This window comes from Sander vitreus, chromosome 19 (genome assembly GCF_031162955.1).
Source record: "Sander vitreus isolate 19-12246 chromosome 19, sanVit1, whole genome shotgun sequence".
Classification (NCBI taxonomy): Eukaryota; Metazoa; Chordata; class Actinopteri; order Perciformes; family Percidae; genus Sander; species Sander vitreus.
The window spans coordinates 13,127,210-13,148,993 of record NC_135873.1 but is presented as its reverse complement, the minus strand read 5'-3'; the positions used below and the strand labels follow the sequence as shown (position 1 = coordinate 13,148,993).

At 40.7% G+C, this 21,784-nt stretch overlaps 2 protein-coding genes across 6 annotated transcripts; one reads left to right on the top strand and one right to left on the bottom strand.

Annotated features, from left to right (window-relative positions):
- The first annotated feature begins 723 nt into the window (after positions 1-723).
- LOC144534079 (dynactin subunit 1-like) lies at positions 724-14,324 on the top strand. Of its 5 annotated transcripts, none has more exons than XM_078275759.1 (31): positions 724-870; positions 2,761-2,826; positions 2,944-3,138; positions 3,341-3,422; positions 3,530-3,561; positions 3,948-3,968; positions 5,074-5,160; positions 5,602-5,751; positions 5,991-6,014; positions 6,879-7,076; positions 7,287-7,491; positions 7,600-7,678; positions 7,863-8,022; positions 8,197-8,301; positions 8,510-8,701; positions 8,869-8,985; positions 9,069-9,221; positions 9,335-9,495; positions 9,708-9,876; positions 10,193-10,261; positions 10,477-10,689; positions 11,232-11,393; positions 11,674-11,805; positions 11,929-12,054; positions 12,180-12,322; positions 12,409-12,575; positions 12,888-13,006; positions 13,087-13,282; positions 13,385-13,458; positions 13,549-13,638; positions 13,748-14,324. In XM_078275759.1, the coding sequence occupies exons 2-31, from the start codon at positions 2,785-2,787 to the stop codon at positions 13,883-13,885; spliced, it is 3,801 nt and encodes a 1,266-aa protein (XP_078131885.1). In that variant the 5' UTR covers positions 724-870; positions 2,761-2,784; the 3' UTR covers positions 13,886-14,324. The 5 variants fall into 5 exon arrangements, with proteins under 5 accessions (XP_078131885.1, XP_078131884.1, XP_078131887.1 ...); XM_078275758.1 differs by having other exon boundaries at positions 12,885-13,006; XM_078275761.1 differs by lacking the exon at positions 5,074-5,160 and having other exon boundaries at positions 12,885-13,006.
- A 1,483-nt stretch (positions 14,325-15,807) lies between these two features.
- fam113 (family with sequence similarity 113) lies at positions 15,808-21,550 on the bottom strand. The gene is made up of 8 exons (XM_078276638.1): positions 21,475-21,550; positions 21,107-21,186; positions 20,677-20,909; positions 19,695-19,845; positions 18,852-19,098; positions 18,200-18,256; positions 16,143-16,289; positions 15,808-15,956 (listed from the first exon to the last, which is right to left on the bottom strand). Exons 1-8 carry the CDS (start codon positions 21,548-21,550, stop codon positions 15,808-15,810), a joined length of 1,140 nt encoding a protein of 379 aa, XP_078132764.1.
- Between the last annotated feature and the right edge of the window lie 234 nt (positions 21,551-21,784).

Here is a 21,784-nt window from a genome sequence, read left to right as displayed (position 1 = left end):
ATATAAATAGGCCTATATTTAGTTTTGTATTTGAAAATGTATTTTGAATGTATTGTGCACATTTATATATTTGTTTATGTATTTCCCATATTCACAATAATTATCTACATTATGCATTCTCTCTCATTAACTTATTTCACCCAATGCTGGGTTAAAACCCTTAGGTAATATTAATTACTGGTAAGCATCGTATTGTGTTACTTCTACCCTTTCCCTTCTGTAACTGTTTGCTTTAAACACTGTATTTGCCAACTCATCAATATCCATAATTGAATTCAAACTTCAATTAACCAACAACTACTGAATTGCTTTGGCTCTGGATAATTATTTACAGATAATTATGCATAAAGTTGTCAAATTGTGAAAACTTAAAAAAAAAGCTCAAGACTATTTTGATATTATTTGATATCTAACTCTTGTTTTGTTTACCTTAACTTATTTTACATGTGTAATTGTAACAATCATGATAGTTGTATATAACCAAAAAAGAAACAACGTCCCCAACTTTAGGTCCTCAAGAAGCTGAAAATGGCAAACTCCCATGAAGACCTTGTAAAAAAGAAAAGAGTAAAATGGACAAAAGGAAGAAAGGCCACCCCATCCCAAATGTGCATTGGGCTGTAAATTAAAGGCTGTTTTTAAAAAAAAAAATAAAGAAATGGGTGCAGCCACCAGGGGCGCTAATTCTCACTATTCATCTTATCTTTGGTCTGTCAGGCCACCGGAAGTGACCTGTCAAAAAACGAAAAAGACTACCGGATTTTCGAGCTAGGTAGCCAAAAGAAATACCAACAGAGGATCATTGTTTAGCTATCTGCATGAACACCTTAAACAGTTACATTTAAAGACAGGAATCTCTGTGTATGCCAGGTAAGCTAAATTACTGAATACAGGTATTCTGTGTTAGTTTCGTAACTGTAACGTTACCTTCCTTTGTGACTTTAGCTGGCTTGCTAAGCCGACTTGGCCAGTTTTAACGTTAACGTTAGCTTTTAACTCAGTTCTGGTGTATAACTAAACATATGGCAAAGTAAAGCGTAAGGTTAAGCGATTTTAAAGTAATTTTGTGTATGGCTGTCAGTATTATTTTGAACGTAACTCAAGCTAACAATGCAGCAACAATAAAGCAGGCTAGCTTGATTGTCTTGATTTCTTCTTATCGCACTTTGTCCTCTTCTGTCGAAAAGCTGCTGTTTTTATTGCATTGTGTTTTTTTGACAGAATTAAAATCAAGTCATTAAATTAACCTAGACCTGACTCTAAACGGTACCAAGCGAAAAAAATATTAGCTAAGACAGCCACTGTCAGCTGGTAACTAACGTTAATTGAATATTTAAACGAGCTCCTTTTTAACATGTTAGTTCGTTTAACATTAGCTATGATATAAGTTGTGAAATACGAGCATATAACGTTAATGTATCAAAGAAAGGTGGAAGACACAGCAATTACTCTACACGTTACAACTCCTTTACCTACTCCCAAATAAATGTAGGCCAGTAAATTGATTATCTCATCACTATTCAAGTGGCTCCATGTAAAGCATCAAGCTAACATCCATGTGTTGTTTCTGTGGGAAGACCGCTAGATATTACCCTCCCTTTTATCAGTTCAAATCAGCTGTGACGTTTTGTGATGCACCACATAGGATCCCTCCCTGAAATCACAGTCTTGTATTGTCCTCTCCTCTCTCTGGAAAAAGACGAAGGGATGTAATATAGCAGAGAAAAATAACCACTTGAGCCTTATCTTTGTACTGGAGGTGAAACCATCATAACTTGCTAATATGGCTTTGAACAGACGACATTCTTATACCCCCCGGGTGAGTAACATGGACACTCAATATTAAATAATATCTAATTTAGTACATCAGTGTTAATTTTGATTGATGCACTTAATCAGTAGAAATCATTACATTATAATGGCTAAACCTATAAAAAGCTAATGGTTTGTGGCACTCACCATACAGTTGATGGAGGGTTCACTTGGTTGCAAATTGGGTCCTCACACGAGAAGAATATAATTTGGGTAACTCTAGATATCCTGTGGAGAAAATTAAGTTTCTGTCCTTTTGGTTAAGATTTGTTCCCATTAATCTCAATTAGTATTTATTCTAGAGGGTTCTGCAAAACTCCGCTTCTATCATAAGGCTTTGATAAAGTCTATCCAGTTTTTTTGCCCTGTGGTTTAGAACTGTGAGGCAGCGTGAATTCACATGTCCCTACAGCTCCATAAAAGGATTAGTGCAGTCCTAGTTTGTCTTGAATAAGCATCTTTGTGTGAGCAAGGCAGGGATATGCCTTGTTTATCAGGAAGTCAGGACATATGACTGGGTGCATGAGTGTGTTGCTGTGTTTTGTGGCCTTAGGACTCTGTCATTTAATATTTTTGATTTCTAAGATTGCTCTTAATAGCTGGAGCAGGGAGAATTATGGGTCATTGTTGTTGCACATAAAACAATACTGTTTGTTCCGGTCTTTTGCAGGTCTGGTGTACAGTATTAAACATTATTTGTCGTACATAGTAAGCTACGTCAATTTGACCGAGATTAAAATATAAAAAGTCACCATGTCTGAAGAATTCAGAAATTGAAACAATAAATTCTCTGGTATGTAATGACCTGACCTTCCCTCTTCCCCATCTCTCTACTTCTCCCACCTTACCCCTCATTCCCATTTGCAACCAACCTTCCTATACTTTCTCTCTTCCACATTTCCTCATCTTTCTTTCTACTTCCCCACATCTATATCCCAAATCCTCCAGCTGACCAGCCCATTGATCAGCAAAATGAGCAGCACAGGAACGGTGGAGAGTAGTAAACCTCCAAAGGTAGGTCACTTTTCAATACAGACAAAAGAAAGGAACAAATGTATGGACATAAACAAATTACTAGTGTGCATAATGACTCACAGTCTTATCTTCTTATCTCTGCTCCTCCTCTCCTAGATTGGCTCTACAGTGGAGGTGATAGGGAAGGGTCAGCGTGGAACTGTTGCCTATATCGGTGCCACCCTCTTTGCCTCTGGGAAATGGGTAGGCGTCATACTGGATGAGGCCAAAGGCAAGAACGATGGCACTGTGCAGGGAAAACGCTACTTCGCCTGTGAGGAAAATCACGGGATATTTGTCAGACAGTCCCAGGTTAGTGACAAAAAAAAATTGTTGTGATGTAAGGATGCATGTATACTTTAATTAGTCTGAAAAGTGTCAATGGTTTTGTTGATTGTTGTTTGATGAACCTTTTTTTCTGAATTTATGACTACAAATAAACATTTGTTCCTGCTCCCATTTCATGTCCGTGTTGTCCTAATCACCACCTATGTTTCTCTGTCACTCTGTACAGCTCCACGTGGTGGAAGACGGCTCCAGTGCAACCTCACCAGATACTCCTGAATCAGGCATTGCAAAGATACCCAGGCAAAAAGGTGAGTGTCAACCACAGCTGTGTTTGAAATTCATACTTTTATACCTTAAGTACCTCCAAGTTAATAATAATAACAGTACATAATCATTCTTAATTTCTTTTCTGCAGACATTCCTGAGACTCCCAGAACAACCAAGCAGGTAGGCAACAATTATATGCACCGCACTGCTTTTTTTAAAGTCCTTTTGTCAGTTCAGTAAACTTGTGTTGTTTCCATGACTTGGTTTTGAACATGGTTGGATTCCTGTGGATCTTTGTATGCAGTGTAGATTTAAGAAAGATGTCCATTTATTCACTCTTTTAAAGTTAATTACTTACACTTTAATTCAATTCCTGCCCTTTCCAGAGCAGTTAGGTAGGTTTAAATGTGTTAACCAAGATGAATCAGACTTCTTTACCAGACTAAAGGTGCTTTGTTTCAAAATGTTCCCCCCCTTTTTTTCTGTACAATGTTAAAGGGTTTCTGTTTTGCCTCTCAGCCTTTTGGTTGACTTCTCATTTTTGTTTTTCTGAAAACCTTTTGCAGACACCTGTGAACGTTAAGAAGGTAGAAATATTTAAATTAAACACATTTGCTTTTGCCTTTGTTGTTCTTAATCACACTAATGTGGCAACTCATCTTTTGTATTTATTTTATTCTTTTACGTGTTGAACTTTGCACGGGACATCTCTTGTCGTTGATAGATGTCATTCATACTGTATTTTCTCTTGCTTTTCTGTGGCCGCACTCTGTTCTGTACACCAGATCTGTTTGCTCATTTCATTTTATTTTTTTATTCTGGTAAAGGCATTCAGCATAAACATTTCGATGTGAAATTACGACCGTTGTAAGGCGTATATCATAATAGAATACGTTGTATTATGGTGTCTTTGTCATTCCTTTTGGCCCCACAATTAGTGATATTTTTGCCACTGTTTTAACACCATTGCATGAGTTCACATTTTATTCTGCTCCTTTGGCTCGAGTCATCCAGAAGAGCTATTCTTTAAGATGGTTTTAAATGGTGCATGCAGCCGTCACAACTATGATCAGTGGACAGTGGGTATGCTTCTTATGTGCTGCTAATCTCTTATCTTGCTTCACCACTGGATGTATGCGTGTGTGTATGTATATCTTTTTGTGTGTGTGTGTGTGTGCGCGCGTGTGTGCGTATCCCTCCCTCTTTCTGCTACTCACCTCCTCTCCTCCAGTCCTCTACCCGCCGCTCTGCCAAGGTGAGCTTGTCTACAGCAGACAGTGGTGAAAAACAACAGTTGATTCTGAAAAGTTTTGTTATTTTATTGTTCCAACTTTTTGTGGGTGCTTGGCAAGTTAAATCAAGGGCACAGCTTCAAATGTTTGAAATCTTTTCAAAGGCCATGCATTTTTGTGTTGAATGATAAGTACATACTTTGTCTGATAATTGTTTCTTATGATTTAAAGAACAGTTTTTTTTTTTTTTTTTAAAGCTGGTTGTACTTGTCTGCACTTGTACAAATGTCATATACAATGGGAGCATTAAAAAACAGGATGTTTGTATAACCGACTTGCTAATTATAATGTGTACGAATAAGTAAGCGGTTTCATTTTGTACCGTCAAGCTAACTTTGCAGCTGAGTTTTACAAATAACTCTTGAGTCCTAACACAGTCTCTATAATCGCACTGTGGCAGTGGACCACTCCAAGTCGTCTTACGCCTGCCACCTCCCTCCCCTCCCTCTTGGTACGTTCCTCCGGACGCTCCAACCTGCCGCGCATGGTACGCTCTGTCATATCAGGGTAACACCTGTTACTTCACTGGGAGTGGTGATTTGTTTTGTCACGGATAACTGGTGATTTGTTGTCCTTCGGTGCACAGGTGCAGCGCTCTACCAGATAAAAAAAACTTAAAGTGGTGTCTGTGTGAACTTGAACAACATCTCTTGTGAGGGACACTGGGAGGTGAAATGTTTGGTTTTGGAAGACGCATGAAGTCAGGAAGATTATTGTATTTTAGCCCATAAGCTAAAATGAAACCGGCGGCACAGCATGTAACACTGGATGTTCACTCTTCTACTAGGTTCATCAAAATTGTGTGGGAGAAGCTCTTTACTGACATTCAAATACTCAACACCACACATTACTTCCTTTTCTTTCTCCGTTTCCTTCCTCATCTTCTCCCTCTAGCAACTCTCTAACACATACCTGCCTTGGTCAACAGGCGTCTCGTGAGAGCCTGTCCCATCTGTCTGGTGATGTGAGTGAGGCGGGCCTGTCCTCCCATCAGGGCGCACTGGGGGCTCCTGTTATTCCTCAGCCCAGCGGGTCGCCTGCAGCAGTGGCAGTCCCGGTCCCGGCTACTCCAAGCAAGGTGGGTCACTGACAAAAAATAAAAAAATAAAATGCTCATTCAACACGTTTCATTTTTCATATGGAATTCATGACAATATCAACAGCACAGGAGATCAACATTTGCTCTTTTAAAGATTGATTCATTTTTTCGGTGCTTCCAGCTTTGTCAGTATGTCACATCTCCATCATTTTGTTCCTATTTTTCCATTATATCTGGCATTTTGTCCCATTACATCCATGTTTTCATTGTTTGACCAGGTGGAACCTGCCATTTCCAAGCAGGTAGAGTTTTCTAATGGCTACATGCATGCTGATGATACCTGGCATGACTTTACTAACAAACTCATCGGGTGACCCTTGAATACTTGAGTTTTGTAATGTCATCACAATTAATTATGTGGTGATGATGATGCATGGTTTAACTTTCTCAGACACCCAATTCCATCATTGTGTTTGGAGGGAATTGATTAATCTTTCTCCATAGCTCTTAAATGTTAGGTTCCTGTTGAGGCGGTGAATTCAGAGGTTGAAGTTTGTTAAAGCTACGTCTAGTATGTAGTTTCTGTCTCCCCCCATGAGGAATTCAAAGTAATGACAACAAAACTGTCGGCGCGTCCACATGATACAAGCCTTTCGTGATCGCGCTCAGCCCCCACCCCTCCCCCACACAGTTGCTAGTAGCCAAGGAGGACACGGAGGATTAAAAAAAACATGATGACTCTTCAGAAGAGGTCATGATCTTCACTAGAGTTTCTGCGTGCGAAAGTCACTGTACGACACAATCTTCTGAACACAGCCAAACTGAGAAATACAGAGAGAGTGGTGTGGAGCTGATAGTCTTAATTAGCTTTGTAGCAACTCATTTGACAATGGTTTCAATGTAACAGACGCTCATTATTATAAAAAATAATAATTTTTTTCAAAGCTTTGAGGAACTTATTTGCAAATTAATTTGGAGCAGCATTTATCATCTTGTTCTGGGTTTTTGGTGGTGATACTTGATAAATGTTTTTTGTTTCTTTACTGTCTTAAAATAAAATCTTGGGACATAAATGAAGTCCAGTTAATACAATACTATATTATACTAGAGGCAGCAGATTTAAACTGTCCTCTTGATTCTCCCCTCCACCCATCCATCCTTCTCAGGAGGAGGAATCAATGCGAGCTCAGGTCAAGGACCTGGAGGAGAAGCTGGAAACGCTGAAGATGAAACGGACAGAGGACAAAGCCAAGCTGAAGGAGCTCGAGAAATACAAGATCCAGCTGGAGCAGCTTCAGGAGTGGAAGACCAAAATGCAAGAGCAGCAGGCTGATCTGCAGAAACAACTGAAAGAGGCCAAGAAGGTACACAGGAAAATATAGTACTAACAATGTCTTAATGCTCAATTATACCATTATCGATTATACAATATATTGCAACAAAGATTAGAATAATGCTAATTTGTAGGACATGTAATGATTGATATGTTTAAGACATGTAGAATTTTAAAGAAGCAGCTTCACTCTCATCATACATGATTTTCTAGAGTTTTATTTTGTATCTCCTCCTCCCAGGATGCCCGTGAGGCACAGGAGGCCAAGGACCGCTACATGGAAGAGATGTCCGACACGGCAGACGCCATAGAGATGGCCACACTGGACAAAGAGATGGCTGAAGAGCGGGCCGAGTCACTGCAAGTGGAGGTGGACACGCTGAAAGAGAAGACGGAGGAGCTCTCCATGGACCTGGAGATCCTTAGACATGAGATTTCAGAGAAAGGTGTGCACTCTTTTCACTAATCCGCAAAGGCCTTATATCTGTGTGTCTCCTTTCTTTCTACTCTATTCATGCCCTGCTTTCCCTGACCCTTTTCGTTTTCTTCTGCAGGCTCAGATGGAGCCGCTTCAAGTTACCATGTCAAACAGCTGGAGGAGCAGAATGGCAGACTAAAGGAGGCACTGGTTCGGTCAGTCAAATGTCATTAAAAAGCTGTTTTTGATTAAAGTATAAATAAATAAATGAATAAATAAACTTAGTCCTAAAAAGAGTCCATGAATACAAGGTCTGGAATGGGCATTTGGCAGTTTCAGCTGTCAACATTTTGGTCTGAACCCAATAAATAACCTCGTAATTTTCCTTTTCCTCCTCAGGATGCGTGACCTGTCTACTTCGGAGAAGCAGGAGCATGTAAAGCTGCAGAAGCAGATGGAGAAGAAGAACTCTGAGCTGGAGACTCTGAGAACTCAGAAGGAAAAACTGCAGGAGGATATCAAGCAGGCGGAGGCCACTATTGATGAACTAAAGGAGCAGGTAAAGTCAAGAAAAGAGGAGGAATAGGATTACAGAGAGGAAATGTTTTCATGAGTCTCTGATGATGCTTTCTGGAGGTTGCACATTAATATGGTGAAAATAAACGAAACCAAGTCAAATACTGTTATTAACAGAACAAGTTTAGGCTGAGCTATATATATTGTTTGTTACCAGGTGGATGCTGCTCTGGGGTCAGAGGAGATGGTGGAGACCCTCACAGAGAGGAACCTCGACCTGGAGGAGAAAGTCAGAGAGCTGAGAGAAACCGTCACTGATTTGGTCTGTACAAATGCATTTATGATTCCTGTCTTACAATACAAACTATGTTAAACTATGCAAGTATTCACAATTAGATTCTCATTTTAAGGTAAATTCGTAGCAACATAATGGTATAAGTAACCAGGAAATTAGTACAAAGGTTGAAAAGAAGTAGAATAAGCTAAAAACATAGGACAGTTATCACTGAATTTATTTCCTGTAACAATAGGAGGCCATTAATGAGATGAACGATGAGCTCCAGGAGAATGGCCGGGAGACGGAAATGGAACTGAGGGAGCAGGTGGACCTGAGTGCAGCAAAGGTCAGAGAGGCTGAAAAAAGGGTGGAGGCTGCCCAGGAGACTGTAGCTGATTACCAGCAGACCATCCGCAAATACAGAGACCTCACCACCAGCCTACAGGTGGGTGGAGAGGAGGGAAACACGCATGCTCAAGGAAATAAGCAGAGGATTCATTACATTATTGCCATACAACTTAGTTGTTAGGGAATTTGCCTCCTGTACACTGGATGAGGAAGCCTACAGGGTGGATGCTCTGACACTGTATGTGCTTTTCCCCTACGCACCAGGAGGCCAACAGAGAGCTGATCAGCCAGCAGAATGCAAATGCCGAACAAGTTCAACAACCGCCTGCTGAACTATTTGACTTCAAGATTAAGTTTGCAGAGACCAAGGCTTATGCCAAGGTAGGAAACCTTCATGTGTTACCGTGCCAGGAATGATGAGTTTACACCTTTTAACAACATTTGCTTATAATCTGTGTTCCTAGGCCATTGAGATGGAGCTGAGGAAAATGGAAGTGGCTCAGTCAAACAGACAGGTATCCCTCCTCACCTCCTTCATGCCGGACTCCTTCCTCCGTCATGGTGGAGATCACGACTGTATTCTGGTCCTTCTGCTCATCCCGAGGCTTATCTGCAAGGTATGTGGACAAATGAGTACAAGTATCTTTTTGTCTAATCCGGATCACTGTGAACTCATTTTGCTGTGCCTAGTAATAATGAATGCTTCTGTGCGTGTACCCTTACCTGGTAGGCCGAGCTGATCAGTAAACAGGCCCAGGAGAAGTTTGACTTGAATGGGAACTTGGCCCAGGGGACGGGGCTCAGAGGGCCTCCAGGAGAACAGCGCAGTTTTGCCTCAGGACTGGTCTACTCCCTCTGCCTGCTGCAGGCCACTCTGCACAAATATGAACAGTAAGCACTTTATCACCAATGTGTCAGAAATAAAATATGGTATTACTTCCAGAGAATTTTGAAGAATTGTGTATAGGCTCCCAGCAATTATTGTTTTTTTTTACTAAAATAAAATAGTAATAATATAATAATTATAATCTTGCTGTGATATTGTAAACCTTATACAGTAACAATTTGTCTGTTCTTTTCACTCCTCTCTGCTCTGATTCGAGGGCTCTGAATACCTGCAGCGTGGAGGTTTTTAAGCGCATGGGCACACTCTACTCTGAAATGAGCTTCCATGAGCGCTCTCTGGATTATTTCATCGACCTGCTGCATAAGGATCAGCTAGATGAGACCGTCCAGGTGGAACCTCTGACTAAGGCCATCAAGTACTATCAGGTAACAAAAGAATGTGGTTAAAGAACTTACCAGAGTTGTATCCATCTTTTAAACACACACACTTAATCAAACCCCTGAATCCATTTTCTTAACATCATTTGTTAGGATCTTCCGATGTTCATGTAACTATTATTACATTATAATAGTTGATTATTATGTGATTGTTTTAAATGAGTCTCTCAGCTGCTGAGCATTTGTTTTACAACTACCATCAAATGAAAATGTATACTAAACAACTGCGTTTATGTATTTTGGTGCAACCGCCCCATAATCTTTTCTTAAACCTAAAGTTTTTCACTGTTGTTTTGTCTTCCAGCAACTGCACAGTGTCCATCTGGCAGATCATACTGAAGACTGCACAGTGCAGCTGGCTGACCACATTAAGGTACGTTAAGCTGCTTCAGCAGGGTTTTACTCCTAGTACAGAGTAAAGAATTTCAGGAGACATCTCAACAATGTAGTTGTTTAGAAAGATTATTCATCTTTTAATTGTAATGCATACTTTTTTCCCTCCAAGAAAAAAAAGTCCTATAATAAACAGAAATGAGAGTATAGTAATAGGGTCCGCTAACATCACTTATCCCCACCTCTCACCTCCAGTTTACCCAGAGTGCACTGGACTGCATGGGAGTGGAGGTAGCTCGCATGCGGGTGTTCCTGGCAGCAGGTCAGGAGAGCTCAGGCCTTACTGTTCTTCTAAAGGACCTGGACACTTCCTGCTCTGATATCAAACAGTTCTGTAAGAAGATCCGCCGTCGCATGCCTGGACCAGATGTAGTTGGAGTACCCGCTGCTCTTAACTTTGGACAAGAGGTACGGGATACAGAAACAAACATATAGACAAGTTAAAAATCACACACACACACACACACACACACACGAGAGGTGTTGAAATTAATCAATCGATGCATCGAATCGTGGACATGGACGATGCTGCATCGATAATCGGCCGGGCCATAATCGATTTACTGTTTAAAATGTAATGTAGGCCTAACAACATTTCTGTTTACATATTCCGTTATGTTTTGCACATTCAGGAAGTGCCATGTGCTCAGTGCTGTAGTTTTATGTATCCAATTTATTTAGTATTAGAGCACTGCAGAATGTTTTGTTTTTGAAGCTATGATTTTTATTTTTGTAAAGCTATGAATTAAATATCCTATATAGCTTTAATAGAAAAATGTATTTGACGCATCGTGATGCATCGAAATATCGAATCGCTGACATGATAATCGTAATCGAATCGGGAGATCAGTGAAGATTCACACCTCCAACACACACACACACACACACACACACACACACACACACACACCAGTAGATATTTGACTGACATGTTGTGTCTCATCTGGGAGGTGTCGGAGTCGCTGACGGAGTGCAGGCGCCAGCTGACCCGTGTGGTGGCTGTGCTGCAGGAGGTGGCTGCAGCTGGAGCTCAGATGGTCGCTCCGCTGACAGAACAGGAGGGGCTCAACGCTCTCAAACTGGAGGATATCGCCTGCAAGGCCGTGGAGCAGGTAGTTTGACTGTTAATAATCATGTTCCATTTGCCCGATACTCTTGACCCAAACAATGGGACATTTATCACTGACTATTTTAGTTTCAGGTATTTCTGTTTTGTTTAAATTGAGAATCAATAGGTACAGATGTTCTAAGCATTTTTAAATGCTGTTAGATTCATGTTAAACTTAACTTTTAAAAACACCACGTCCTGCGTATTGTTGTTTTGGGACAAGTAGACATAGGTTGTTGGTTTTAGGTTGTGTTGTTGTATTAATCTACACTCCTTTTTCTAAGGTGTATGGCTCTCAAGGCCTCAACGGCCCAGAGAGTCTGCGTCAGTCCTGCACCTCCGTCATCGCTACCATGAACAAGATGGCCACGGCCATGCAGGAAGGAGAGTATGATGCTGACAAACCACAGGGCAAGGTATCTGTTTGCCTTAACGTTTTTCTCGTTAATGAGTCACACAATTCAAGCAATATTTCTGCCGTTAATGATTTAATCCCAGTTCCAATTCTTACTATTTGATCATGTCCTCCACGTCCTCAGCCTCCTCCAGTGGAGATTAGAGCATCCACCGTCAGGGCCGAGATGACGGACGCTGAGGGTCTAGGAGTTAAACTAGAAGACAGAGATACGGTTATCAAGGAGGTCAAGAAGTCCCTGAAGATCAAGGTGACACCTCCAACAAAAATCCCTAACCTTTCTCTGTGAAATGTTTTACAGAAGTCTGCCAGTTTGAAATAGAAAAGCATCCGAAACAGGCATAATTGATGTGATTTTACCTCACCTCTTCCCAGGGTGAGGAGCTGAGTGAGGCCAACGTCCGTCTGAGCCTGCTGGAGAAGAAGCTGGACACCTCCACCAAAGACGCCGATGAACGTGTGGAGAAGATTCAGACCAAGCTGGATGAAAACCTCGCCCTGCTGAAGAAAAAAGAAAAGTAAGAATGATAAAGAAGCACACAGAACTCATTTCAACACAGCTTATTTTCCTGCTCGCTCACCTTCCTTTCCTCCTCATCTTCAGGGAGTTTGAGGAGACAATGGATGCCCTGCAGGCTGATATCGACCAGCTAGAGGCAGAGAAGGCAGAGCTGAAACTACGTATTAATAACCAATCCAAGATGACCATCGAAGGCCTGAGAGCCACACCTGCCTCTGGAATCGCCTCCATTGTTCAGGGTTCTGCAGGAGGTGAATTACTGTCGATTGTTTTTTAAGGAGATCAAAATCATTTTATGTCTGATAAAAGGTGTGGCCTCTAATTCAACCTTCTGAGACGCTATTTCAACCAGCTGATAGTGAGATATTTTATGCCTGCAGTTTGTGTTATTGTAAATACTGCAATAGCAGTAAATGTGTTAATTCAACCAGACATCAATCCAATTTTGGGAATCACAAAAATAGTCTCTACATTTTGGGGGGGAACACAACACTGTTAAAGGAGAAGCACAGGCTGTCATAGTGATTGAATGTCTCACCATTTCCCCTGTCCCTCTCCAGCAGGTCTGACTCCATCCCTGGCAGGACAAGTACAGGTGGTGGACTCCCCTCTCCTCAGGCAGCAGGTTGAGACTCAGAGACTGGGTATTAAACACCTCAAGAATGAAAACAACAGACTCAAGGTACACTGGTGTTGGAGTTAGTATTATTATTATAATAATATTGTGCTAGCTGTCTAAAGTCTGAGTATATCAACTTACAGGCGGAGAAGATGAGAGCCCAGCTGGCCTCCCTGCCTCCACTCTGCCCTCCCAAACTACCAAAAGTGTCCAAAGAAAGCTCCATGCCACCAGAAGGACTAAACACAGGCATCTATCGCAGGACTGACCAAATGCTGTCAACACTGCTCAAGCTGAGTTCAGAGTTTAAAGTGGTGGACATCAGTGGGAAGACAGCAGGTGTGTATGTGTGTCAGTTTCCAAACCTTCCTCTCCTGTGTGCGCCTGAGCGTCCTGGTTCATTGTTTGTCTTTCTCTCCTCTCTCTCTGTGTTTCTCCTAGTTAGTGCCGGTGCACAGCTGCTGGAGCAGACAGCTCGACTGCAGAACCTCAGTGATGCTCTGGACAAACTAAAGGTGACAACTTCAGAATCATATCTGTTCTCCTCACCATGTCAATAAGTTAACAATACAAAAACCAAACATTTGGACCCTTCTCTGTTTCAGGGAGAAGTAGCCGAACATGTTGTCTCCTATCAGCCTGGAGCTAAGGCTTCCTCTGACTTCGCCACTTTCCCCGTCTCCTCTTTTGTTAAGGTAAAACAAAACCGTACTCACACACACTATCAGCTACAATATTTAACAAAGTTTGATCTTTTCTAGTCAGAAGGTGTCAATACATGTACATCTATGCATTGTTTCCTAGGCCAAGGAAGAGAAGCAGGGAGGAACAGTGTTTGTGGGTCGTGTTGCCATTCCTTGCACCCGTGGACAGGAACAAGTCCACCACCTCGTCCTATCACAGCAGCAGCTGCAGAAAGTGCACCGCCTCCTCATGGCCTAAGACAGCATGCCATTGGCCCACAGATAATTAGCAGTACATCAAGAAAAGCTTTTGTTCTTTATTCTCATTCCAGCTTCCACTTTACTCCAACATTCTCCTTTATTTATCCCATTTTCTTTTCACTATTCTCAGGAAATTGTATCCAATATTTGCAGACTATAGCACTAATAACATTAAGGCACAGCAGTGACTTTATATTGACGTAAGACTGGTGTTTTAAATGAAGTCCAAATGGATTTGACTCCTGAATGTCACATTATGAAGGTGTCCTGTTTTCACTGAAAGTGTTTGTATGCCCCAATTTTACCAACTCTTTGTGGGAAAAGGAGAAAGCTAAGTCATTTTTACTGTACTTGCACCTAGTGATAGTCTTTCCCTTTGTATCTTTTGTATTTGTAGTAATTCAGACAATAAAAGCAATTCACTTCAGAGCAAGAAACACTGTCAATGTCAATTTTGACTTTTGATATATTGTACCTGTATGTCCTCTGCAAACTAAAAAATGAGCTGCTCCAAAATGTACAGTTCAAGTTCCACTGTCTGGTCCCAAGTGTACATTGTCGTGGAGTATACACATTACACAATTACATGCCATCTCTACTGTAGATTATCATACCAAGGTATTCTGTTATGGAGTCCATTTTATTAAATGAATAGATTAATAGTATAACATCAATAACCAGAACTTGGTATAACATTCGGAACATGACCTCTAAAGTGCCACAGCACAGGTTGATGTACATTTTAAACAGGCTTGGGCAAACCGTTCCAAAGCAGTTTCTCTACCACTTCTCTCCAATCAATGCTTATCTAAGTGATGAACAATAACTACATTTGAAAAGTTTTGAGGGGCTGTACTCGATGTTCAGAAAACAAAGTGGTCTGGGATTGATCGTCAAATACCGATGCTTTTTCGTGGCCCTTGGCCTCCGATACCAACATGCACAAGGCACTCGCATGCACACGTGGCTATTAAAACAAAGAAGCTTAAATTTCAACACACAGGAGGAGTGTGTCTTCATTCTCTGCTGAGGATGCCATTACACCACTATATTGTTAAATAGCAAATAGTAGTTTACTGCTATATTAAAAAGGTTCTTAATATCAAGTACAACACCTTTAAGACCTAAAGGAAACTAAATCTGTATACCATACTTGATCTGTGTTGGACATTGAGAACTATCAGAAAGATCATTAATTTAGAACTTTAATAAAGGATTCATGTTAAAACTTAAAAAAGTCCTTTTGAAATCTTAGCATCAACTTGCATAGAAAACATCAACTGACATTTAAAGTGCTGAATTAAAAATGCTTTGGAATGTAAAATATTGAAAATCAATTTTTGGTGGCAAAGAACATACTCAAAAAAAAAAAAAAAGAGAGAAGAAAATTCAACAACTAAAAGAAAAAAGGACCAATATGTGAATGTGAGGTCATTAAAAATCTTGAGTGTGAACTAAGCCATTTGATGATTCGTGTTTGCTCCTGGTTACAAGCATGTATAGTTCTGTGTTGAACAAACGGGACTGTTCTCTGTGATAAGCAAAGGCAACTGGACTTGCTAGAAATTCTTGAGGACGTTTCGGCTCTCATCCAAAAGGATTCTTCAAAATCTGACCAATACACCCATGGTTCTGACTAGGGGGGAGTTCCAGATATTTAACCTCTGGTGGGTTGTGTGTAAATATCTGAAACTCCCCACTAGTCAGTCAGATTTGAAGAAGCCTTTTGGATGAGAGAATTTCTAGCAAGTACAGTTGCCTTTGCTTATCCAAGAGAACTACCATGACCTGGACGACTTAGAACCATCACAGACAAATGGGACTGTTGAGAAACAATGTACTGCAGGTGAGGCAAGAGTCTGCAGTAGATGACAATAAATGGAAGTTGACCATATATGAAGCTTGTAAAAACTCCCTGCCTCAGTAGAAGCCACCGTTGTGGTTGTACAATCTGGGTCTGTGATGGGTGTACGGAGCATAGTGGCGCCTGGCATGGCGGCTCTTCATCACGTCCTGATGATGGTGCTCGTCGTAGGGCTCAAAGTGGTGGGGAGGCTTGTAGTCGAAACCTGCAGAACATACAGGACATGTTAGGCTTTGAAAGACACTTTCATGGGAACGAGATCAGAAGACCAACAGATACATTGGTCTTGCATGTAAAAACAAACGTTTACACTTCAGTGCAGGTGGTCTAGTTAATGGAAAACGCATCCGTTTGGACACTCAGCCACATTTATATCGGCATACCAACTTACCATTTCTAACCCGTCTGGTCTCATGATATGATGTATGTGGCTGTGGGTAATTCTCAAAGTTGAAGTAACCAAAAGAGGGGTTATCACTGAAGAACTCCTCCCTGTAGCCATCATAACTGTTATAATTTCCCTTTGATGGGTGTCGCTCTGTGAAATGGAGACAGGGGAGGTGGGGGTGTTAATAAAGATAGATAATACTTTGCTATGCTCCTGTCTTTTGAAATTACTCTAACACAACACAAGAACCTGACATTTTGATTTGATTTATCTCGGGGAAAAAAAAAAAAAAAAATCAGATAAAAACAAAGATAAAACAAACTGATAATCTGATTTCAAAGAAGAAAAAAAGGATGAGTTTGAGGAGAAGCAGGCAGAAGCATAATGCTTATATAGTCCTGCCCCTAACAAATAATGCATATACAAAAATGCAACAACATCCCCTCTCTATCCTTAAACAATTTGTTTTTATCTGGTAAATCATTTTATTTGTTATTGTTTTAAATTTGACAATGTCCATAACTTTTAATGATTGTCAATTCAAAAACAGATTAGTGTGCTAATGATACCCCACATGATTCATTATCCTGATGGCTCTTTTTTTTGCAATGTGCAAATCTGTTGTAAGGTGCTTTTGTAGGCCCTTCCCCAAACTTCCACACAATATCAGATCAGATATGGTAAAATAAGCATGCAGTACAGTGTATGTAGTAGTAGTATATGTAGTAGTAGTGTAGTATGTAGTTTTCTATTTTTACTTAACATTCCAATGCTCCTGGCCATCTTAGTGCACAGATATTTAATGTGGTGCTTCCAGCACAACGTGGTCAAGTACGACACCCAGACATTTTTCTATAATATACTCTTTCAATTACTTCATTAAGAATTACTATTCCAATTTCCAAATAAAATAAATTTGATCATTTCTTTTGTGATCATTTAAGATGTGCTGTAAGGCATCCCCACAACAACACATTTGTGTCATCTGCAAAAACTGTTGTAAATTTGATACTCTATACATTTCATTAAAAGGTGGAGGATAAACCATTTTGGGCTCAATATTGACCCCTGTGGGACGCCACAGGAAATGCTGAGGCGCATTGACCAGTGATGACCCACTTGTACAAACTGACTCCTGTTTTCCACGTAGCTTTTAAACCAGTCAAGGGCCACACCTTTCCATTTTTGTAGCAGTGTTTCATGATCAACCGTATCAAATGCTTTTTCTAAGATCAATGAAAATTGCCATCACATTTATTTGTTGATGCTTTAGATGACTCAGACATAAGCTAGAACATTTAAATTTGACATAATTAGTGATGTAATCGTATTTTATACAGTATTTTGAACACAAATCAAATACACAGCAACTAAACCATAAAAACCTAAACAACCTGTCCGTGTGGATGTTTTAATACTTATGTTTTAATACTTTGTTGGAAAATAGTTTTTGTGAGGAGGGCTGTGGTAGTTTGAGTAAGGATTCACTCGATGCAATCCTGAAGAAGCAGCATGACAGGCATCAGCAAACAAACAAGAGCAGCTGAGAGAAACTCTTCAGTTTCCAAGATTTACACAAAAAATTGTGGTCATTCTCTAAACTGTGGAAACAGTGTTGCAATCGTGTTTTTAGGGTCCCAGCAGATTTCAGAAAAGCCTAATTTATGTTATACTAGTATATCCCATTTAATTTTAAACTCTAAATCATAAAATATATTTATGTATATGCATGTTGTGAGATAAAACTGATTTTATACTACCAAGCTATAATTAAGATCTCCACCACCTCGTGACCACCCCCCCGTAATTAGATGCCATCTAAAAATTGAAAAACACTTTTCTACATTTGACTGTAGATGAGACAGTCAATCCTGATGGACATCAAGTGTACAATTTAACAAGGGACAAACCCAAACATGTCATATATCCAGTGCATTAATATTAAGAAGATAATGGCTTATTGTGATTTATTGTACCCATATTTGCTTGCTTTTTATTAATCAACCAATACAAAAGGATCCCAATCAACACATCATCACCACCATCATCTGATGTCTTACCTGCAGGTTTGGGAGCATTTGCATTGGCTGCCTGCTGAGCAGTAACCTCAGCATGATCTAAAAAGAACAAACTCATGTCAGCCTAATTTATTTAAAGAAATAATTTAAAAGAAGAAATTTAATTAGTTTAAAAAAAATAAATAAAAAAAAGCCATAAATGCATATTTTAGTTGAATGACTAATGTCGCCTTGATCCGCGGTAAAACCGCTCTGCGCTGGCCATTCCATTGTTTTCCTATGGGGGAGAGCGGTGCCACCCAACTAGGCGCAGCACTACCCTTGGCGTCGCACACCGCTCAGTATTGGCGCCGTGCCCTGCACTCAAAGTTCAAATTATTTCAACTTTGACCTCGTTGCCGCTGACCTTTCAAGGCTCAACCAATTCCAGAATGTTCCTGGCAGCTTAAGAGTAAAGCTTGATTTATGAGTGGCCTAAAGTTTATACTTGTGCGTTGGTGTGTGCGTCGAGCCGGCGTGTGTGTGTGTGTGTGTGTGTGTGCGCGTGTGTGTGGCGAGGGAGAAGTGAGAGAGTGACGATGATTAGCTTCGGAGCAAGTAGCGACTCTAGAGTCAAAGTGAGACACACAAAGTGTCTCTATACAGTATATTTACTCCTGTGTCTGTGTGTGTATATATGTGATTTCCTCCTCACCAATAGCAGTCAGTGGACAGGGCATAGTAACCCCCCAGGCCTGTGCAGAGTGCTGTAACAGCAGAGAGGTTATCTTGCGGTGTGCAAGGGCGTTCCAGTGGACACCGTCATTCGTACGATGGTGCAGGGAGAAGCGGAACTGAAAGTGAAGGTCCAACACATCCATCCCATAGGCGTCAGCCAGAGTCCCGCTGTAGAAGTTGGCTTCAATCACATCATAACGCAGATGGGGAACCTTGTGTTCAATCTGAGGTGAAGGAGGGAGAGGGGACAAAGTTTTAAGGCTGGTACAGTAGAGCAGCAGTAGTCAGAAGACAATGCAGAGAAATAAGCCTACCCTCCATTAGACAAAGTGTGGGGAAAAATAGAATGTATTTGAATAGAACCAAACTAGTTTAACACCTTACTATGGTCTTCACAAGCCAAGACATTTTTTTAAATAATCTAACCCAATTTAGTGACTAGTTTGAACTCCACAGATACCTGAAACCATACAAATCTCCTGCTCTATGTATGCTGTGACCGTATTAACATTTATAATCATCCCAGTTTAAATTTATATATGTTTGTTTAATTTTATATATATATATATATATATATATATATATATATATATATATATATATATATATATATATATATATATATATATGACAAAGAAAATAATGAATTGAATGAATGTACGCCTCAGTAGTGCTTTCACAACCCTCACCCTCTTGTGTCTCATGTGAATTGCCAGTAAGGTGTAAGAGGAAATATTTTAGGACAGATGTGTGCCAATTTTACCCAACAAGACATAAATTCCCTCTTTAGTAATTATGCAGAGGTTTGGCGATGACATACCTCGGGGACCAGGAAACCACCTTTAATCCTCTCTCCTAAGGGCATGGTGAGGTTCCATACGACCAGGGTTTCCTCCGGCAGAATCTCCTTCAGCTCATCAAATAACTTATGTAGGTTCTCCTTGTAGTTGTCAAGCCAACTGGAGTTGTATCTACAAAACCCAACACAGACACAGACGTACCTATAAAGAACAAAGTCACTTACTATGCACAAACTAATCAAGAGAGATCCAGGGACACCTTACACCGGGGAACAGGTTAGTTAAACAGCACTGAGTGCTTATTTCAGGCAAAAAAAAGAAGAAGAACTAAACAGTGCTTCATCCTCTGCCACTGCTGTCCACACTTGCACCAACATAGAATTGACCAAACCTGATCACTTAAATGTTGCAGTAACACTGAGTCTGTAGAAAAGCACAGCTGTATAGTTGTAGAGAGCTATTAACTTCCACCCACACCTTCCTTACCCTTGCTGTTAGATCAAGAGGCAGGGGTGAGGAGAAATTAATAAATTAGACCTCAACCACCCTTTTAGACATCATAACACAGGCAGCATTCCAAATTACATACTTTTTTGTGACCCCTCAATTACCCGATGTTTACATTAACAACAGATCACCAAGGTAAATAGTACTACTAGTACTATATCTAGTTACTCTTTCACTAGTCTATAGCAACGACGTTCCACTTCCGGGATTGTTCTGGTGCTGCCGGAAATTCCGCCGGATGTCCTTCTTTTCTGCCAGATGTCAGTTTCCCGCCGCTTTCTTTGTGTTGTAATTTTACTCTGTTTTGCAGAGGAACCGTTGCTCTGTCCAGGGCTTAGCTCCGCCCAAGACAATTGTGATTGGTTTAAAGAAATGCCAATAAACCAGAGCATGTTTTTCTCCCATCCCAGAATGCTGTGTGGACTAGCCAGACCCTCCTCCGCAGCGCTGTGGAGGATGGTCTGGCATTGCAAGACTACTCCTTCACCTACGCACCTTGAAATATCCCAAACGCAGGAGTTGAGAATGACTACATCTGGTTTCAAGCCTTGGCGGAAGTCTTCTAGGATGCTCTGCATGTAGCCAGAGTAGACGCGCGTCACAAAGTAGAAGCGTACAAGGTGGTGGGCAGACTGAAACTGCCGAACCTCCCGGTACCCCGTTCCATTGTGCATTTGATTTAGGCAACCTCCTTCCACCAGGCAGTCCTGTTCAAAGCTCATCTCACCCTGAAGGAGAAAACAGGAATTATTTTTCCAAGTTTAAGTGGAGGAGGGTTGCTACATTGAACTTTTTGGCGATCACATCTTATGACAACAGTAAACAAAAACAATGCCATGTCATGAATATGGAATTCCTTTCATGCACCTTCTTTTTATCAGTAAGTGCAAACCTGGTGAATATTAGCCCTCAACACATCACTTGCCTTGCTCTTGAGTTGTGTTGCAGTGAGATACTTGTCCTTCTGCAACAGCACAACAAGGTCCTTGTACACAGACCTCTGAACTAAGGGTGAGATACAGAGAGGATTAAAAGTGGCAGTGTAAAAATCGGACCCATGCTCACAACCAAACCATCCAGGGTGCACGCAGATTTCTTCTGACTTTTGGAAGCTGGCAAATGGACAGTCAGCAAAACATAGATGGATTAATCCTGCCTGCCATTGAAGAGCAATGTGATGATATTCACCATTTTGTTTTTCAAATGAAATGAGCTGCTGTAAAACTTTAAAAATGTGTTCCTTTTGAAAAGATTATTTTGAAAACGAGAAGGTGAATTTAAGTGGCTACTCACTAGAGTCTCCCATCACCACAATGAACTTGTTATGGAGCAGCTGGCTGGCCTGCTGGTGGCTCACACACTTCATCATCTCCTGTTAATTACAAAGCCAAGCCATGCTTTTTGTTCATCAACACACTGTGAAAGTGAGAGTAGAATTTACTCACGAAATAAGATGGTTTACATTAGGTAACGTTAGGCTTTACAAGTGCAGTTTACTAAGTTACAGAATTTCTTAGCCACAATAACGTTGGTAACGTTAAAAACGGCTCACACTTCTGGTAGCCTTAAGCTAAGAGTGGCTGGCTTTAGACTTAAATTAACA

Coding starts and splice junctions, on each gene's coding strand:
- LOC144534079 (XM_078275758.1), top strand. CDS start 2,785: ATGAGCAGCACAGGAACGGTGGAGAGTAGTAAACCTCCAAAG. Junction 5,752..5,990: donor TCCCGGCTACTCCAAGCAAG/GTGGGTCACTGA, acceptor TTGTTTGACCAG/GTGGAACCTGCCATTTCCAA. Junction 9,877..10,192: donor AGGCCATCAAGTACTATCAG/GTAACAAAAGAA, acceptor TTTGTCTTCCAG/CAACTGCACAGTGTCCATCT.
- fam113 (XM_078276638.1), bottom strand. CDS start 21,550: ATGATGAAGTGTGTGAGCCACCAGCAGGCCAGCCAGCTGCTCCATAAC. Junction 20,910..21,106: donor CAACACAACTCAAGAGCAAG/GCAAGTGATGTG, acceptor TTTCTCCTTCAG/GGTGAGATGAGCTTTGAACA. Junction 19,099..19,694: donor GTGGTTTCCTGGTCCCCGAG/GTATGTCATCGC, acceptor CCTTCACCTCAG/ATTGAACACAAGGTTCCCCA.